At 39.5% G+C, this 16,491-nt stretch overlaps 1 protein-coding gene across 1 annotated transcript; it reads left to right on the plus strand.

Annotated features, from left to right (window-relative positions):
* Positions 1–8,183: 8,183 nt before the first annotated feature.
* On the plus strand, positions 8,184–10,637 carry LOC102949902 (gamma-crystallin F). The gene is made up of 3 exons (XM_042997539.1): positions 8,184–8,192; positions 8,284–8,526; positions 10,365–10,637. The coding sequence occupies exons 1-3, from the start codon at positions 8,184–8,186 to the stop codon at positions 10,635–10,637; spliced, it is 525 nt and encodes a 174-aa protein (XP_042853473.1).
* Positions 10,638–16,491: the final 5,854 nt, after the last annotated feature.

Here is a 16,491-nt window from a genome sequence, read left to right on the forward strand (position 1 = left end):
TTTTTGATGATGCATTACAATGTGATTTAGAATGTAAAGTAGACAAATTAAAAAAAAAAAAAGAAATGGGTGTGTCTGGGTGGCTCAGTCGGTGAGCATCCGACTTCGGCTCATATCATGATTTCATGATTCACGGGTTCAAGCCCCGCATTGGGCTCTGTGCTGACAGCTTGGAGTCTGGAGACTGCTTTGGATTCTGTGTGTGTCTCTCTCTCTGCCCTTCCCCCACTTGTGCTCTGTCTCTGTCTTAAAAATAAATAAATGTTAAAAAAAAGAAATCATTATAAAATAAAACTTTCTACATTCCCACCAACTTATTTACATGAGCACTCATTCTCAATCTTTACAATCAGGAAGTTTAAAAAATAAGAAAAAATATGTTTTTAAATAATTTAAAATTTGGTTTGCCTGTCACTGACTGAATGGTAGCCTGCCTATCTTCCTTCCAAAAACGGAACACTTTTTTGTTTTGTCTAACATACTCTTGTCTCAGCTTCCAGGTAAGACATTTCAGACTATAAATTCCATGAGGGCACATATCTTGTATGATTTGGTTTACCAATAATCTAAATCTAAATTTTAATTTGCATTTTTTTCTAATCAAGACATTGCCACAACCACGGTCTTTCTACTTTAGCTTCTTGTTTTCATGTTTTTACACCTATGTGAAAAGTCCCAGAACCCATGAATTACTAGTTTTCTGTGATGAATTTTATAAAATGCAGTTTGCATCTTTTCTGGTCCCATTAAAATCACTAAGTAAGTTCTAATGACTCCCTGAGTTTACCTTAAATAGCCAGGATTTGTTTGCTTTTTTATTCTTTTTATTCATTCATTACTTTTTTGCTTATAGATTGTTCCACTTTACCCATAACATTAATCCAGGTAAAATATGAAATGATAGCAGTTGTGTAGATCTTCCTTCTTCCCATGAACATCACCACCAGTTTGCCAAAAGAAGAGCCTTTATAATTACCAAAGGATTATAAATGAATTTATTGTGTCCACTGGAGATGGGATGTATTATTTTTTGCATCAGCTAAGATAAGACATTTTTTTCCACCAGAAAGGAACTCTCCCTTCAGACTATTTGGAAAGAAACATTATCCACTAAGGACATTTGAGAGGTGTACATATAGAAAAGTCTGTTAACCATTAACCCCACAAAATGCATTCGAGGATCAATTAAAATTAGTCTCATTATAAACAGATCGAGAGAGCTGAATTATGGACAGGGATTGTCCCTAGGGAAAGCCAAATTGAGAAAAGATTTTTTATCAATACAAGGAAAAATAATAGGCTAAATCATAAAAATTTAAGTAGTAATGAGGGAAATGATGACAAAAGGGATAACAAACAAACTATGAAAAGGAAAGATGTGACAATAAAGGGATACAGTGTCAAGGGGAATACAATCCTAATGTCTTTGATGGAAGCAATTTTGCAATTGTCCTCTTTTCCTGAGAATCATGAATTAGCAGTCACTTGACTCTATATCTAGAGTGGAGAGTGAATTAAGAATGATGGAGAGAGTGAATTAAGAATGATGGAGATAGTGAATTTTCTATGTAAGAAGAAAATCCATATATAATTCAGTAATAACCATCTAAGAAAATGCATTACCTATCATTGAGTATATAAATCAGAATGAACAAGTAGGGATAAAGAATTCAATATATTTTTAGCCATTTTGAAAAAGGTATGCTTTAATCCATACAGATAATAAACACAGGGTTTCAAGTACATATTGGTAAGTCACAGAAAAAGACAATTGCATAAAGTCTACCTGGAGATGCTCAAAGACTACCACAGGACAACATTCTAGTCTGTGACCCACAGTTAGAACTCTTCCCAAATTATATGTTACAAATGCAGAATGAATTGCCACATCCTCTGTTCTCCTCGAAAAGTTTAAGCATTTAATAACCCAGCCAACAGAGATATTTCATTGAGGATTTTGGCAAGAATCTGCTTGAGCTTATCTGGGGCCATTAGTTGACTGGTCTGGTTTTCCCCAATCTCATCCTCATAAACCTTTTAAACTGATTGACTGCCATTTTGTGATATTTTATGCACTTACAATAGAAATATTAAGCTCTCCATGGATTTGTCTTCAAGTTTTACAAAGCATTTTAGTTAAGCACCATGTTTAGCTTTTGATCTACTAAGGAATTCCTATACCTTCTAAAGTAACTCTCTTAATTCATGAATTGTTTACTTTCTGAAGAGTTGACAGAGGAGTTAAAAAGAAAAACCTCTTTATTTCCTTAGCATTCCAAAGTCAGGAGTCACTAAAAATACACTGGCCATCAGTATATATGTTTAGTCTTAATATTTAATACAATGAATGCTTTATAGCATGACACAAGTTTGGCTAAATTGAACAAAATATGCCTTTCATAAAGAATTGTCTAAGAAAGTCTATAAGAGTTATTGTGTATTAACCTGTTACTGACTTTTCCCCTTTATGATAAATCCTGTCAATAAACAATATTAATTTGGAATTCGGTAAGGGAATATTCAAAAGATCTGTTTTTTGAATGAACATATATTAAACAAACATAATGATGACATTCTCTTTTTTTGGATAAGATTAATAAAGAAGCAGGGTTGATTGCTACACCTGTAAATAGTTATATGGAAAGGGAAATGTAAGAATATTTCATCATGCTGAATCAACTGTAGAAAAAAGCAGGTTAAATGGTTCTAGGAGCTCCCAGAGGGCTAAAATCAGTTCATGATCCCACTATCCAGTGTGGGAAAACCTCCTTTCTTTCCAGTTTTTACATGGCTTACCACATTTAAAAATAAAACTTAGTTATTTGACTACTTTCAGGATCCACTTCCTTCGGTTAGACTAAAATTCAAGCGGCACCTGGATGGCTCAGTTCCTTAAGCTTCTACTTTGGCTCAGGTCATGATCTCATGGTTTGTGAGTTTGAGCCTCACCTCAGGCTCTTCTGCTGTCAGCATGGAGCTGCTTTGGATCCTCTGTCCCCTGTCTCTCTGCCTCTCCCCCTCTCTCTCTCTGTCTCTCAAAAATAAACACTTAAAAAATAATTTAAAAAAAGAATAAAATTCAAAAAGGTGGAAGTCTTTGCCTGCTTTGTGTGCGGATATATTCCGATCACCTAGAACGGAATTGCACAAAGAGTAGTATAAACATTAAGAGTAAACTTTTCTTTCTGAATCATAATTAAAAGAATAAAGCTTAACTTCTCTTTTGAAGAGGGTTTATAATGATGGTGATTTAATTCCAGTTTAGATAGTTGAGGTGTACTTTGTTCTGATGGAAAGGATTTAAAAATAATAGAAAGAAAATAGTGTTTAAGGCAGATTTTAGAAATTAGATATTAGCGAGAGTGGGACTGTGGAAAGAAATAATCAGTTATTTTAGCTGCTGCTTTATGTTCTCGAAGACAAGGTGAATTAATGGTCTCAACATTAAGATGATAATGAAATAAATTTCTCTAAGGATCAATAGTTCTGTTAAGGTAATTTGCATATAAATAAACAATTAATTTATCTGTTAAATTAAATAATAAGCTGAGAAAACAACAGGGAGTCTATCACATCTTTTGTTTGGTAACCTAATTTTCAGTTTAAAATAAAAAAAGGATCAAAAAACTAGTCCTGTTCTTTTGCCCCTGCTTACACTTTTTTCTCCTTGTGTCGTGATGAATAGAACTTTATGTGTTAAAGATGACCTCGAACGTCTCCAGAATCTCTAAATTGAACACCCTCATTTGGTAGTAAAAGGAAATCACAGAGGTTTTGTGAGTTACTTACTACTGTAGAGCTGAAAATATACAAAATGTATTTTAGTCATACATTATATTATTATATATCACAACCTCTAGGTTTTCAAGTATAGTATCACACATTCTGCTGTGGGATTTTAGTAACCAACATTGCTTAATTTTAGAATTTAGTATTAATTTTTTGTTCTAGCAGCCAATATGTTTTGAATTTTCCTATTATAAACAACAACAAAAAACCACTCTGCTATTTTTTAGATATGTAGACCAACCATACAAGTATCTTTTTTTCACTTTCCTTCCAAGAAAAAAAAAATGCAGACTTTATTTTATTGAGGTTTGATCTACATAACTACTTATTTAATGTTGATATACAAAAAGCTCTTAGGGAAAAAAAGAAAACAATTTACAAAGATTTTCTCTGGGCAACACTATTATTAGATTCTCTTATTTATATTCCGTCAAAGGGATGATGCTTCTTACACATTAGTAACAACAGCACAAAGAAATGGAAGGCAAGATACGAATCATCACTTTTTGCAATGTTTATTGGCTTATGTTTTTATTTTGCTTAAACCTTATTATTTTTTTTTTTCAGTTAGAAGTGTGCTATCATTCCTAGTTTAACTGTTAGTGACTATTTAATAAAGAAAGGTAATGGCTAAAATTTTTCCAGTAAAAAAAAAATTCAGCAATCTTGCCCCCTGAGTATTTTTAAAATTTCTTTTCTCGTGGTTTTATTGATATACTTGAAATTAGATATTTAAAATGTATTACATTTTAATCCTTTGGCAAAAAAAATAGGTTAGCCACTTCAAATAGGAAAAATAATCTCATATCTTTAATTGTAACTTTATTTTCTCATCTGGCATTTTGGGGTCAGAGTTCTTTTTCATTATTTAAATATATATTATATACATAATCACAGATGTAGTTAGAATTTGAATTTCTTAAAATCCATAGGATGCAATATACCTCTTCTTTCTTCTTTTTCTTATTGACCTGAAATTGGAAATTTAACTTTATTTTTACCATCTCTTTTAGCATGCTAACATGAGGGGTGGATTTTTTTACCCATGTTTTTGTACAGTTTGCATTTCACAAACTGATCAAGCATGAATTGCCTTTATTTTCTGCTATCTGCAAAAATGCTGCAAATTCAATAAAAGCAAATAGCTATATTAAATATGCAGACGGTTTGTAAGACTTTGATAAAAGACATTTGTGATGGACAGAGTCACTCCTGCCTCAACTGATTAATGATCAGGCTAATAACACTTTGTATTTCTCTGCATGGCTCATTTGAGAACCTTGGTACTTCTGTGTGATCAGTGTTGGGGGAGGGCAGTGCCTCTTCCTGAAACAAACCTAATTACAGAATGTCATTGTATAGCCTGTGATTTGGAGTAGAAACATAATTTGTTGGCTGTAATATTTAATACCCAAGTTGCCTTTAAAATACTTCAGGAAAGAATACAATTACTTGGAAATTCATTATTTGATACTTGTTTAGGGAAAATAAACACTGATCAAAAGGCTTAAATAATAGAGCAGTCAGTTGGAAGAAAGTTTACTACAGCCTTTTGGGAAAACATGTCATCTTCAGAAGAAAGACCCTGGTGATTCAAGTTTTTCATATTCTCTTGCCAATGTACTTAGTATCACATGCTTTCTTTTGCAGGGCTTCAATTCCCATTTTACTCTGCATTATTTTCCAAAGGACTGTTTCTCGTGCTTTGCTTTTTTCCCTCAAGAGCTTGGAGATAAAGCTTAAGTGCCTTAGTAGTACTTTCGGAGATGAGATGAAAACATATTCCTGTTAAGCTATGTGCCCGTGTCTCCACACTATTTGTCCTTTTCTGTTCATACAGTTATAAAGTCTTTCACCAGATTTCCTAATATAGAAATTGGTGTTATTCATTTTCAGTGTCCTGGAAAGTTTTAGTTAAGAAGGCAACTACTCAAGGGCACCTGGGTGACTCAGTCGGTTGAGTGTCCAACTCTTGATATTGGCTCAGGTCATGATCCCAGGGTTGTGATCCCAGGTCGTGATCCCAGGTCATGATCCCAGGGTTGTGAATTGAGCCATGCATTGGGCTCCACACTGAGTGTGGAGATTGCTTAAGATTCTCTCTCTCTCCTGGCGCACCTGGGTGGCACAGTAGGGTAAGTGTCTGACTTCAGCTCAGGTCACAATCTCACAGTTCCTGGGTTTCAGCCCTGCATTGGGCTTGCAAAATTGTGGTATTTAAAATTTTGTTATACGTGCACATTAACTAGCAGCTAGATCCAGATTCAGATTCTGTGTCTCCCTCTCTCTCTGCCCCTCCCCTGCTCACACTCTCTCCTTTTCTAAAAAAACCAACCAAACAAAAAAGGAATCTACTCAGTACTAAAGTCGAAATTTAAAAAGCATCATGAATAACTGAAATGATCCTTAGTGAGTTAAAAAAAAGTAAACAAACCAATAAATCCCTAATTTCATCTTCAGATACTGACCATAAAGGATATTTTGAAACCTTCAAAACAGAGCCCCAAACTAAAATCAGCTTCTGGACAAGACTGAATTTGTTTGAGCCCAGTTTTAGCACATTCTCTCTGCCAGCTCTTCAAACCCTTTTTCCTGTGCCCACTGTTCATAAGCTAATCTCTGGTTGTCCAGAACATTCCACGTGGAATCCACCTCATTCTTGTTCTCTTTGGCAAGATGCCATGATCCAATGTTTCCAGACTTTATCACAACGAAATCTATCAGGCTTATGTTTGATTCTCTCAAGATCTTTTCATGAGGAACTAGCTAGCCGTCCTGGGAAATGCATTTACACTGATACAAAAAAGGATGGCAATTTTATCATGTGCTGTGGTCAGTAGGCATTGTGAGAGTCACAGTACCTAAAATCAATGGTTTTCAAATATTTATTTTTTAAAAATTATTCTTAGCTAGTGATAAAACTCTGTTGTCAAATAAGGTTTATACAAAACAGATCCAAGTGAAGATGCTCAGTTTGCAGTGAAGGGATAAGATCAGGGGCACTCTGCCTTTCCCTCCAACTTGCTGTCTGAGTGGCTCCAGAGCATCTCTGAGGAATTTCTACAGTTCCCGACAGTCTACAGACCATCCTATTAAGGCAGTGGAGTAGCTAATGGGAGAACTTTAGGTATATGGTTCGCACCTTTAGATCAGTACTTTTCAAGGGGGGGGGGTGGTGTCCCCCCCCCCAGGGATGTTTGGTAATATCTGAAGACATTTTTTGGTTGTCATAACTTGGGGAAGCAGAACAGGATGCTTCTGGCATCCAGTGTGTAATAGACAGGGATGTTGTTAAATACCCTACCTACGATGTACAGGACAGCCACCCACACAGAAAGTATTTCAGTCTAAAATGTCAAATAGTGCTGAGGTTGAGAAAGTCTGCTCTAAAGAGAGTAGGGCATCAGGAACTGCTAGGGGAGGGTGGGTTGGTCTTGCTGCAGAGGAAAGAAGACTCCAGCCCCTGGAGCCAGAGCCTTAACTACCTAGCAACCACGGCTTGCCCAGGGCTGGGAAAGGTAGAGAAGACAAAACCCTTGCAAAATTGTGGTATTTAAAATTTTGTTATATTTGCACATTAACTAGCAGCTAGATCCAAACAAGCTTAGCACTTAGCAAAATTATTAAATAGAAAGCTACAGAGTAAGAACAACAAACTTGCACCTCATGAATTCCAAAGGTGAGGGTTTCCTGGCCAGAAGTACCCCAGCTGAGGCTCCAGAGATGGCCCTGATCCCGCCCAGTGTCCGGGGAGCAGAGCAGAGGCCAGGTGCCTACACAGCACGCTTCCTCGGGGTCCAAGCCCCTGTCACCCCTCCTCAAGTGTGTCAGCATATCTGCTGTAGCCACTTGCCAGCCTGTAGGTTCAGAGAAGGGACCTCTTGGAGGGAAATCCCATCTAATTTCAAATGTATTGTGGAGAAGGCGGTTCTTGTCCCTGCTCAGACCCTCACACCAAGGAAATGCTCTCTAATCCAGATGCCTCATGCTGGGGCCTATGCTGACCTCGGTCTCAGTCACTACCCGGCCTTGGTAGTCAAAAAGGAGATCATTTTGAAACTGTAAAAGATAACCCAAATACCTCATTACAATTATTAACTGGCTAAGGGCCTTTGCTCAGTTCCAAATTCCTAAACAGGCTTCATTTAAAGGCCCCACAGGCACCAAGTGACAGTTTTAACGCGGGTCATCAGTTCGAAAGCACTGGAGAGTCTAAGAGGAAACATACAATAAGTCCCCCACCCCACCCCCGCCGTCATTATGTAGAAAAGAGCGAGAGAAAATCCCCTCCTCACCCCGCGGGCCCCTTTTGTGTTGTTCTTGCCAACGCAGCAGCCCTCGTGCTATATAGACCCGCGCGCCGGCGGCCCATCACTGACCTCCATCCACCAGCCATGGGGAAGGTGAGCCCAGCGCAGCCGCAGGCCGGGAGGGGCCCCCGCGCCCCGGGGCTGGGGGCCAGGCCTCTGAGCCTTTCCTCCCCTTGCCTTGCAGATCACCTTCTACGAGGACCGGGGCTTCCAGGGCCGCCACTACGAGTGCAGCAGTGACCACCCGAACCTGCAGCCCTATTTCAGCCGCTGCAACTCCATCCGCGTGGACAGCGGCTGCTGGATGCTCTACGAGCAGCCCAACTACTCGGGCTGCCAGTACTTCCTGCGGCGCGGGGACTACCCGGACTACCAGCAGTGGATGGGCCTCAGCGACGCGGTCCGCTCCTGCCGCCTCATCCCCCACGTGAGTCCGGCCCCGCGGGCCCCGCCGAGCCCCGGAGCCACATGGGTGCTCCAGAGGCGGCATTCGTCGTGCAGGGTGGCGGCCTCCTTTGGCTGCCTCTCGCCATGGTCTCCTCTCCTTTGTCAACATCTCTAAGCTTTCCTTCCACTGCAGAAGTATGCGAGGGGACGCTTCTCTTTTAAAAGTTCATTCTGCTCTGCTACAAGTAAACTCACCTCTACTGGGAGAAAGTAGGGCACCCGGTCCGTTCAGAGAGTCTATGCCCCAGGCGAGGCGGTGAAGAAGCAGCACGTTAGCACCTTTGCATCAGGTGGCCTGGGCTACTTCCTGGGGCTCTCTCTCTCTCTTCTTCTGTAGAATGTGAAGGCGGCTAGCTCACAGGGCTGGAACGAGGGTGAGAGGTGGGCGCCTGGCAAGCCTCCCCTCCCCCAGCCACCACTGTTAGCATGAGCCTCCCGCCCTGCTTCCGGATCAGGCAAAACAAGTGGCCGACAGTGTGATTCCAGCCGCTCCGGCAAAGCCCGCCGTTACCCAAATAAAGCCCCAGCGGCCTGGAATTCTGCAGTTAGGGATTCTCTAACCTGACTGCGACCCAGTCCTGTGGAAAAGGTACCGCTCCGGCCACGTCTGAAACCCCCTCGGAGGGTTTAACGCCTTGATAAGACCCAGCCCAGCACGAGGAGCCTGAAAACCTGGGTTTCCACGTGCCTGCCCCGACCTTCCACGTGACACGCTGAGAGCTCTAGTCACAGGCTTCTCCTAAAAGAAGAAACAGGTGTGGGGCTGGTGTGGCGACCAAATCACGTGATGTACATGTGGGTCCTTGACGACCATGGAAGATTCCTCACTAGCAGCCCTTAATGCTGCAGGATGATTGCTCGGGAGAATTTCCTGTTTATTACCTAAAGCAGATTTGCAGGAGCATATCCTAGAGCTGAGAATTGAAGCGAATCTTTGTGATGGCTCTTGCTTTTCAGGATCTTAGAGAAGCAGGGCTTAAAGGAGAAGGGAAGGGTCTTAGGATTGCCTGGACTGGACTCTCTTCTTGAATTGCCACCAGTCTGTGACTTCCCCTGAAGGAAACGCAACTTGACTTCCTTTCCCACTAGCTTCTTCTAATACTGTTGAGATTCAAAACTATAACTTTTTTTTTTCCAGGGATCATTTTAAAAAATTTATTTAAATAAATATATATAAATTATTACTTACATATAAATAGTATATAATATATAAATTTATAATACATGAATAATAAATTTAATTAATAAATTTAATAAATATATAAAATAAACATAAATTTAAAATGTATATGATATATATAAAATATACATAAATTATTACTTAAGAATGATACTAACTAAGGGTGCCTAGGTGGCTCAGTTGAGCATCCAACTTTGGCTCAGGTCAGTGGGTTCGAGCCCCGTGTCGGGCTCTGTGCTGATAGCTCAGAGTCTGAAGTCTACTTTGGATCCTGTGTCTCCCTCTCTCTCTCTGCCCCTTCCCCACTCAGGCTCTGTCACTCTCTTTCAAAAATAAATAAACATTAAAAAAAAAAAAGAATGATATTAACTAGGACCAGTATGTATGGTTCATGTAGGTTGTGGTCTTAGCTCTAGGGAGCACCATACGCCTCTTTACGCGAATGACACCTTCTTCAGTTCTGCAGTATACAGCCTATTCAGTTGCACACAGCTGCCCTGGTGTTGGCTATCTTTAAAATTTGTCATCTTTGATGTAGAAAAGAGAAGGGAACGTCCAGTCCCTTGGGGGTTGTGTCCCTGGTTGCTAAGGGCTAGATTTTCTGACTTTTCCTCATCTGCTAATTGCTGAACCCACAGACCAGCTCCCACAGGATCAGGATTTACGAGCGAGAGGACTACAGGGGCCAGATGGTAGAGATCACCGAGGACTGCTCCTCGCTTCATGACCGCTTCCACTTCAGCGAGATCCACTCCTTCCAAGTGCTGGAGGGCTACTGGGTCCTCTACGAGATGCCCAACTACCGGGGGCGGCAGTACCTGCTGAGACCGGGGGACTACAGGCGCTACCACGACTGGGGGGCCACGAGTGCCCGAGTGGGCTCTTTGAGGAGAGCCATGGATTTCTACTGAAATATTTTTACTACACCTTATTCTCCATCTGGAACCTAATAAAATATTTCCTGCGTGTTTGATGCAATCACGTGGTCCTCTTTTCCTTTTAGGCTCAGGAGAAAGAAAGCTGAGGATAATGTAAATTTGCTTATACTTACCAGTGGAAAGGGTGGTATGGGATAGCAGTTAAAAGAGCAGCCTCTGGGACCCAAATGCCTGGTCCAAACCCTTACTAGCTATAGGTGATGGGGCAAATTCCTTAGCATTTCTGGGCTTCAGTTTCCCAACTTGTAAAACTCGGGGTGATAACACTCTTCATCTCATAAGGTTGTGATGTGATTCCATGAGTTTTTATTTTAAAGTCACTGACACAGTTGAGCTTTGCATATAGTAGTTTCTAAGAAGCTGTTCTGTGAGCTTGCTGGTGAAACATCTGGCCACCTTCTTGCTAGTCTTTCTTAGTAGAATTCACTTTTGGAGATTGCATTAAGTGGGACAGCTAAGTGAAGCTGCATCTGAGGGAGACAGAGATAGATAAGTTTGTTAAGGTAACTACATCTGACATGTCTTAGGTCTAAAAATATGTGACTCGGCTGAATAGATTTATTATTTATGTATCCAGAACATAAATATAAGAACAAAGTGTCACCTAAATAAACAGCCCAAAGGACTCTTCCAGATATTTTTCTGCTTATGGGAGGTACAGAGCCCTCAGGTATTATGCTCTGCTAAAATGAGCACAGAGTGACAAAGTAAAGGCAGAAGGTACACATGATCAGGAAAATGAAATGTAATCATGCAAAGTTCGTAAACCTATTATTGGCCAGGCTGACATGGTCTCCTAACTTGAATCAATCTTCATTACATCTAATTCATGAATCAGCATTTGATAATAATAATAATAACAGCACTAAGAAAGAAAAAAAAACTTATGGACACTATTCATTTAATTAAGTTCAACATTTCTTTGCAGGCAGATGAATTTCCTCAAATGAAATCTAAGTAGGTATTCTATTACAGTACTTCTCAATTTCGGATGTTTACATGTAATTGAGAAAAAAACCAAATTTCTTTCCAATTAGGGGTTTGCCTTAATTGTGAGAATGGCAACCTCTTGTTGAAATAGGGTCTTGGTGAGCTGAGCAGCCACAATTATGAAGGAATCACTGAAAATGATTTTCTACTTGGAGAAAAAAAAAAGGGAATATGTTCAGCTAGGAAACACATTGCTTCTCAAACCTCCAACATTAGAGGAATAACGTAGTCATATTCTTTTTTTTTTTTAACGTTTATTTATTATTAAGAGACAGAGCGTGAACAGGGGAGGGGCAGAGAGAGAGGGAGACACAGCATTGGAAGCAGGCTCCAGGCTCTGAGCTGTCAGCACAGAGCCCGATGCGGAGCTGGAACTCACAAACCACAAGATCATGACCTGAGCCGAAGTCGGACGCTTAACCAACTGAACCACCCAGGCGCCCCTGTAGTCATATTCTTTATGCATTTTACTTCCCTAACACACATGCACGCTCCTAGGTGTGTGAAGAAGCATTAAGAGCATTTAGATCTGCACTGCCCAAGGCAACAGCTGTCATCACGTGACATTACCGGACCACTGAAATGAGATGAACCCAAGCAAAGTTGTCCTAAGTATAAAATACACACTGGATGTCAAAGGCTTGTACAAAAAGTAGAATGCCAAAGATCTCATTATTTTTCATGTGAATTTAAATGAAATTATAGTATTTTTATATATTCACTTTAATGAAATCTATTTTACCTGTTTCTTTCAATCATTTTCATGAAAATTTGAGATTCCATTTGTGTTTCTCATTCTGTGCCTATTGAGCAGACACCCAGGCTGAAGGATGAGTTGTAATTTGTATTCAGATACAGCTCAGCCTGAATACTGAATTATATAAAACCTGCAAATGAAAAGGTGGCAGAGGTCATGTTTGAGTTTTATATAGTCATCAAACATCCATTCCGTTATGAGGAGGTACTCGGTGAAGTTATCTTGGTCACCTCCCACGGACTGAGGCAGTGAGGGAATGGGTCCCTGCCTTGTCTCATCACGTGGATTTTCCACTAACTACACTGAACTGAAGTTACAACAACAAATAGGAATGATCCTCCACTCTAGAGGGCAAGCTCCTTCTTTCCTCAGCTAGTTTTTCCCATCCCTTTCCCTGTTCAGTGGTGGCCATTCAATTACAGCGTTTTTATTCTGGAAGCTGACATGATTGCCTCCCCTACCAAATTTAAAACTTCTAGAGCTAGGGATAATATCTCAAACACATTTATATCTTCTGAAGGATCTAGCAGAGTGTGCCTAATACAAAGCAGGTCCAGTGATGTTGAATGAACACATTCAAAAAAAGAGAAAGTATATGTGAGTCCGTGGTTTCTGAAGATTGGATAAAAGAGTTTAATACGTTCTTTTCTGGAAACAGTACCTTGACCTAAGTGAGGTAAAAGGGGTAAGTCTAAATGCCTTGGGTGGCCAAGAAGGTAATGGGAATGTGAGAAGCTGTTGGTAGATACTAATAGGGTGGTGAGGTTTATGACTGACTGGAAAGTACGCATCCTACTTAACGGCATTATGACTCAACAAGTTTAAAACACTTGGAAAAATACGATCCATCTGAACCTAAGGGCTGCTCCTTCGCCACCTCTGCACAGACACAATCTACTCTAAAAAGAATGCTTTAGGCAAAAAGAGACAGGTTTTCATACAGGACAGTTTTTGGGAACCAGACCTTTAAATCCCACCCAGTCTGGTGACCATGGGACATCCCTTCACATAGCTCATTTCTCATGTGTTCAACTCATTATCCACAGAGACCAAATAGAATCATGTCCTCCAAGTTAAAAGGAAATTTTTCAGGGCACCTGGGTGTCTCGGGTGGTTAAATGTCCGACTCTTGGTTTCGGCTCAGGTCATGATTTCACGGTTTGTGAGATCGAGACCCGAGTCGGGTTCTCTGCTGATAGCTGCTTGGGATTTCTTACTCTCTCCCTCTCTCTCTGTCCCTAGCCAGGTTGCTCTCTCTCTGTCTGTCTCTCAAAAAATAAACATTAAAAAAAAAAATTTAAAGCAAAACTTTCCACTAAGAGCTATAGGCAGACAGGCAGGAAATGGCCACTTACCAGCCTGAAGCTGGGCTACTCCCTCAATGCACTTTCTTACATGGCCCTGTTCAGCCTGCAGTTTACATTCTCACATGATGGTAGTAGAAAACACTTCAGTTATTTTTTCTCTGTGGGCCTTCTGTTTATCTCCACCCTGTTTCATGAAAGAAAACAGAATTGTCATTTCCCCCTTGAGCCCATTAGTAACAGGAAGTGAATTCATGCTGGAGTTTCCAAAGATCTGCCCCATTGTGCCACATTCTCTACCCTCCTGGCCTCTCAGCCTCTGCTGTTCTTCTCCCTGTACAGCATCAAAAAAGAGCCTGCAGCTTTCAACACCTCTGAGGTATAATTTTACATTCTCATTTTTTTACTTTCCTCCCAGTATTGCTGAAAATAGTTTGCATCCTTGATTCACCTTTTCACTTTTGTAAGATGCGTATGAGGAGAAGAAAACTGTCTTGTGCCACATATTCACACTAAACTTTTGTCTTGCAGTGGGACATAAAATGGGGAGATGAGCTCAAGGTCAAGGTGGGGAGTTGATCATCTGAACAGAGCGGTCGTGAAAAGTCCTTGATGATTACATCCAGTGCTATAGACTTGGGAGATATCTTCATGGAGATGATGGGCGAACCCGTAGAATTGTCTGACATATACAAGAACAGTGTAGGAGAGATGAAGGAGCCCAGATGAGAGAAATTCCTAGTAAGCTGGTGAAAAACAAATTGTTTAAGACAATGAATTAAAAGAAACCAGTTGGAAATCAAGATTGCCAGTACTGCTTTGCTCAACCGTTTGAAAATTTGTTAAACCAAGGATTAGGTTTCACACTTCTATGCTTTAAAATAATTTTTGTCTGTTCTTCGAGATTTTTTTAGTTTTTTTTTTATTTTAATTTCAAATTAATTTTCATTCAATCATGGCTGCCCTGAATTATTTATAAGAGAGACACATTTTAGGTAATATGCAGACCAACAATAAAGTATTGTCTAAGTGATGACTATACATTTATAAATTAAAAACTATGGAGTCATTTAACAATATTCTATAAAATGGATCTTACAGTCAAAGATAAATCTTTAAAATATAATTCGATATATTAAAATTATGTGTGTTTTCACACAAATGTGTATAGAAATTGATCTGAAATTATATATGCATATATGTGTGTATAGAAGGAAATTTCACCAAAATATACCATATGATATTAAAGTGGTTGTCTCCATATAGATGAGATTACGTATGTCTTATTTTGTCAGTTTACTTGTGTATATTTTCTGATTCTTCTCTTAAATTATTCATTGTTTTTACAAAAAATGAAGCAAATCAAATAAACTGAAGGAGAGAAACAATCAAACTCTAAAAGAAAAAAAAAAAGATTTTTAATACATCCCTTAACTTTTCAAACACTGTTGACATTGTTATAGATTTTACAAAAAGCATGAAAAATCACTGTCTAAAATATATTTATCTTTGACTTTATCCTGGCCAGATCAGTGCCTTAGCCATTTCTGACCAGGGTCACTTGCTAGTACTTAGGGGAAGAACCAGATTTTATAGAAGTTGTAATGATGAGAAAAACCTCAATCTGCTAAAAAGGTAAAAGTGGTACATATAGTGGAACGTAAGAAAGAGGAGTGGAACCTCCTGGAAGCCACTGTCACTGATGCTGGAATGTCCCTCTATTTCCATTTCCCTCTATTTATTCACTCTACTTTTCCAACTACTGGGAAAAAAATCAGACAAGATGGAGTCCAGTTTGACAGTCCCTGAAATTGGAATCTAGTCTGGGAGGAAGCATAATTAAACAAGAGGGACCTAGATGCTTCTAACTTATCAATGGTCCTGACACATCTATAAGATTTTGAATAAGTTCTTGTTCCAAACATGGGATGACAGCGAAATCCTGTATTTCAGTTATAGAGGAGTTCAAAGAGAGATTTTTTTTTCCCTTCAAAATGCAGGCTCTGATATTTTGCAGAAATAGTTGAAAATGTTTGTCAAGTAGCGGGATGAGAGTAGCTATATGTGGAATATAATGTGAAAAATAAAACCCAGAGAACCTAACTATTCATTAACATGCCCAGCCCAAAACCTGGACATTGCATACTGTTCTATTTGAATAAATGTTGATAGATCAAAGGCAAAGAAAACGCCATATCAAAAAGGGACATTTTTTTTTTTTTCAAATTATATGCTGGTCTTCAAAGCTCAATTCAAGTACGCTTTTGACAAGATGAGGGCAATGGGAAGTTTCTGTTTGTTCTGACATGCAATTATTTTCACCCAGCCACATTTGTAGCAATAAAGAAAGATGCTATCAGGCTGGCTGACTGAAGGAATTCTCCGCAGTGGAGGAAACTAGAGTTTTGATAAAAGACTCTGAGTAACAAAGTGATAAACTCTACACAGCCCCGAAAAGGTAGAGTTACTTTAGTAAGAGTTACGTGTACTGATTAGTCTCATGAAGAACCTTTACTCTAGCCAGGAGAGGAGCTCAGGGTCATACTTACTAATTAAATGGAAAGAGAAAAACTGAAAACTTTGATTCATAACAAATACACATTGATAGTAGTTCAGCCTTACAAGTAGTGTGCATTTCACCCAAGAGGACCACGCGCAATACATAGCCATTGGTTATGTTCACTCACAAGCTTATGCCAGATGTGAGCCAAATCAAACCTGCTATCAGATCACAGAGGGACATAAGAGAATGCAGAAAAAAAGTATGTCTGTCTGC

This window comes from Panthera tigris, chromosome C1 (genome assembly GCF_018350195.1).
Source record: "Panthera tigris isolate Pti1 chromosome C1, P.tigris_Pti1_mat1.1, whole genome shotgun sequence".
Lineage (NCBI taxonomy): Eukaryota > Metazoa > Chordata > Mammalia > Carnivora > Felidae > Panthera > Panthera tigris.

Coding starts and splice junctions, on each gene's coding strand:
- LOC102949902 (XM_042997539.1), top strand. Junction 8,527..10,364: donor CCTGCCGCCTCATCCCCCAC/GTGAGTCCGGCC, acceptor CTGAACCCACAG/ACCAGCTCCCACAGGATCAG.